The sequence below is a fragment of the Salvia splendens genome, chromosome 11 (genome assembly GCF_004379255.2).
Source record: "Salvia splendens isolate huo1 chromosome 11, SspV2, whole genome shotgun sequence".
Taxonomy (NCBI): Eukaryota; Viridiplantae; Streptophyta; class Magnoliopsida; order Lamiales; family Lamiaceae; genus Salvia; species Salvia splendens.
In genome coordinates, this window is record NC_056042.1 from 11,127,557 (window position 1) to 11,131,097 (window position 3,541).

General features: G+C 38.2%; 1 protein-coding gene across 1 annotated transcript; it reads right to left on the reverse strand.

Annotated features, from left to right (window-relative positions):
* Nucleotides 1–769: 769 nt before the first annotated feature.
* Nucleotides 770–2,887, reverse strand: LOC121756398. Its single transcript, XM_042151944.1, has 5 exons — nucleotides 2,608–2,887; nucleotides 2,347–2,512; nucleotides 2,143–2,223; nucleotides 1,089–1,212; nucleotides 770–1,004 (listed from the first exon to the last, which is right to left on the reverse strand). Exons 1-5 carry the CDS (start codon nucleotides 2,732–2,734, stop codon nucleotides 957–959), a joined length of 546 nt encoding a protein of 181 aa, XP_042007878.1. The 5' UTR covers nucleotides 2,735–2,887; the 3' UTR covers nucleotides 770–956.
* Between the last annotated feature and the right edge of the window lie 654 nt (nucleotides 2,888–3,541).

Genomic DNA, 3,541 nt, shown 5'->3' on the forward strand with positions numbered 1-3,541 from the left:
GTTGACCACGTGACTCTATAGAATCGTCGATTGATTGTTGTCTCCATGTGAATCACTATACTCTACTGCAGATCTTCTGATCTTTTTTCCAAACTCTTTATTTGATCTTTGAGTGGGCAAAACTTATAGAATAATTCAAGGCCTAGTCTGGAAGAAAGACAAACTTAGGAATTAAAAACAAAACGAGATTTTCAAAAAATCTCAGTGGAGATTTCCAAGTTTTCTTAAATAAAACTTATGGTTTCTAATCTTAGGAAAATGATCAAAGTATAACTAATATTAAGTGCATAACTAGAGAACAAATCTCAGTCATTAGATCAATACAATCTAGTTCACTATATAGGCATTTTAGTTCACAATATGAATTTGAAAACAAGGAGTGAACGAACCAAAACACCATTATAGTGAAGTATTTACTCCGTGAAGGATTTAGTTCACTGTAATGACGTTTTGGTTCACTCCTTCTTATAGTGAACTAAATCACTCTTATAGTGAACTAAATTCGTGTTCTCTAGTTATGCATTTGAAGTATTTACTCCGTGAAGGATTTAGTTCACTGTAATGATGTTTTGGTTCACTCCTTCGTGTAGTGAAACTAAATCAGTCTTATAGTGAACTAAATTCGTGTGCTCTAGTTATGCATTTAAGTAGTGGTTTCCCTAGATCACTAACCATCAGAAGCTCCGCTCTTTCAAGCTCGCCTCAACGATGCTAACGACATTTTTATGCATGTTTGATCAAGACCGTAAGCTCAGAACACAGAAGCACGAAAAAAAATCTTTAGAATGATCTTATAAAAGTAAAAATCCAATATTTCAGAAAGATTGATATAGTTTACTCATCACAATGAGGTGTTACAACCGAAGCTGGCAATTTTACCTCATATTTAATGCTATCTCTCTTCATTAGGTTCAAAGAAACTAGAATTAACCTCAACGAGATTCATGCTAATTTCTTCATTGACCACCATAGCGAGATTGCAACCTCTTCTTCTCAAACTCGACCTGAATGGAACAAGGCATGGGATAAGAGAGACCAAAAAGGCATTCCCAAAATAATTTTTTTTGAGTCATCTGGAATTTCCTTACCACTTTTCGAACTCGTTCATTGGCAGCAGGAGTTCCTCCTGTAACTGATTCAGGGAGATAAGGGCTGCTAACTCGCACCTCGTTCATAACAACAATCGTACTTTTATCCCAGCGTACTGGGAGACTGGATATGTAAAACATCATTAATCATATGCAAATAAACTGATTAATATGCACAGTACAAGATGCAAAATTGACGATGATTATCTTGAGCAAAGGGTGCCACGAGACGATCTCTCAACTTGCTTAGATCAACAAGGAGAAAATAATGGGAAAAGTGCATACATGTGCATAGATCCAAAGGAAAACGAAGAATACATTGTTGAAACAGAAGTTCATTTGATTGATATTGGTTGAGATTGTTTGGAAACTTATATTAAGATGGAAGCAACTTATTTTTATAATTCTCTGAAGTCTTGGAACTGCACAAAACTCTCCAAAGTCTCCAAGCAGTTCCCGATTTTCTAAACATGGCCTAAAGATCAGAGAAAAATCACTATTTGGTATTCCATCAGCTGAATTTGAGTGAACCACAATAATTTCATATACAGTTTACGAACTATAGAAAAATTTAATCCAAAATTTAGTGGTATCCCTAACCAGTAACCACCTTAGCTTGTATTTGTATCACGTTACTTCGTTATACATATTCCAATAGATCCAGCTACCTATAAATTCAACACACTTTCCCAAATAACTCTTGCTACGGAAGATCATAGTGAGACTAACTTTTTCCTATGCAGTAGTAAACGTCTTACTAGAAAACAACAAGACACAGCGATCGATTCGTGACTCATGTGAGTTAATTAAAACGGTTTGACAACTACACCGATGTAAATTGCCAAATCGAAGCTACATCAATTTGCATCAGCCGAGAAACTAAGTAAACTACACATAAGATAACACAGTCACAATCAAAATATGCAAAAATTAACAACATTGATCAAGAAAAGGGAAATCAATTCAACAGAAGAAACAGAGTAAGACACTAATCTCCAGCAATTGAGCACATCAAAAGCTAACATTTCTAAAGGAGGGAGAAAGGGCGCATTACGTTTTGAACAAAGCATCAAAAAGGCTCTGAGCTTGAGGCGTAACACCCACACCAATCCTCTCCGCCTCAGCCTCAGCTTGCCTACAATCACAACCCCACAAAAAATCTAATTAAAAAATAAACCTCACAAATCATAGCATAACAAACTCTAAAAAGCCGAAAATTTCAAGACAAAACCCTCAATTTTAAATATTTTTTTTACACCTAATAGCAGATTCCTCTTTAGACTGAAGGGTATTGAGATCGAGGAAACACTTGTTGGCATCGAGAGGATCTTCGGCATGCCCTAAAAAGGCGAATTCTTTGATGTAATTAGCCTTCAGCAGCCTAATATTCCTCTTTGGGCCTGCCCCAGATTTCGATTCCTCTTGTGATTTCAAAGTTAAGGAACTTTTTTTCAAGTAAAAAAGCATATGGCAGAAAGTAAGAATGCGTAAATAGGAGTGTGATTTTTTGCAAGGATATGAAGGATGAGGAGGTTGGAAGGGCGGTCAAAGGAGATTAGTTGGGCTTGGAATTCTTCGCCGAGAGTGGTTTTGATTGAAAGTATGCAGCCGATAGCAAATTCGTCGCCTTGACCTTGAGCATCCATCGCTGAGCGTCTGAAATTTTGCAATGTTTTTTGCTCTACTTTGAATTTCGCATAGAGAGAGGAGATGGAGTTATGGATTGGTCCCGTTCAGTAAGCCCAATTGACCCATGATTATATTAGCTTAGACATAAACAACCAAACAACAGCATAAATTTAATAGATGCACTGATTTAATTTTAGAATAAACTCATATTGACCTATCCTATATTATACTCCTTTCCGTTCTGCCGAACTGTTCTTCCTCTTACTTTGCTTATAACTGCGGGCGTGGGACATAGGAGTATCAACTATTACCAAATTTCTCAAAATGAAAAAATAACTCGACTACGATGGAATGGAGAGAATATCTTATTATTATCTTGTCTCACAAACCGAACAACGTCATTAATGATTATTATTAAATAATAAATATTAATTACAAAACCTACGAACTTAATTACTAAGAGCATCAGCAGTGGCGGGGAATTCCGCTGAAAACCTACGGCCACATCATACGGACTTCTCACTGCACTGTCACGTCATAAGGACTTCCCACTGCACAATGACGGACATCCCCAAAGACTTCCCGAAGGACTTCCCACAATTAATGCAATAAACGGAAATTCCGCGCGGACGTCCGTGGGAGTCAACGCAATGGTGGACGTCCGCACGCCCGTCGCGACGGAATTCCGCGTAACGCCGCGGAACTGCGGTGTCCTCGGCGGAATTCCGTATCCGTTCATACCATGCACAATGGCAGACGTCCGCCGCAGAATTCCGGCACGCCGGTCTGAATTCTGCCGGGACGGGCGCCATTGGTGATGCTCT

What these genes read in the sequence shown, in the direction of transcription:
- LOC121756398 (XM_042151944.1), bottom strand. Translation starts at nt 2,734, where the DNA reads ATGGATGCTCAAGGTCAAGGCGACGAATTTGCTATCGGCTGCATACTT. An exon ending in AAAGAGGAATCTGCTATTAG is followed by an intron (nt 2,224 to 2,346) that starts GTGTAAAAAAAA and finishes TTGTGATTGTAG; the next exon opens with GCAAGCTGAGGCTGAGGCGG. An exon ending in TTTGATGCTTTGTTCAAAAC is followed by an intron (nt 1,213 to 2,142) that starts GTAATGCGCCCT and finishes TTACATATCCAG; the next exon opens with TCTCCCAGTACGCTGGGATA.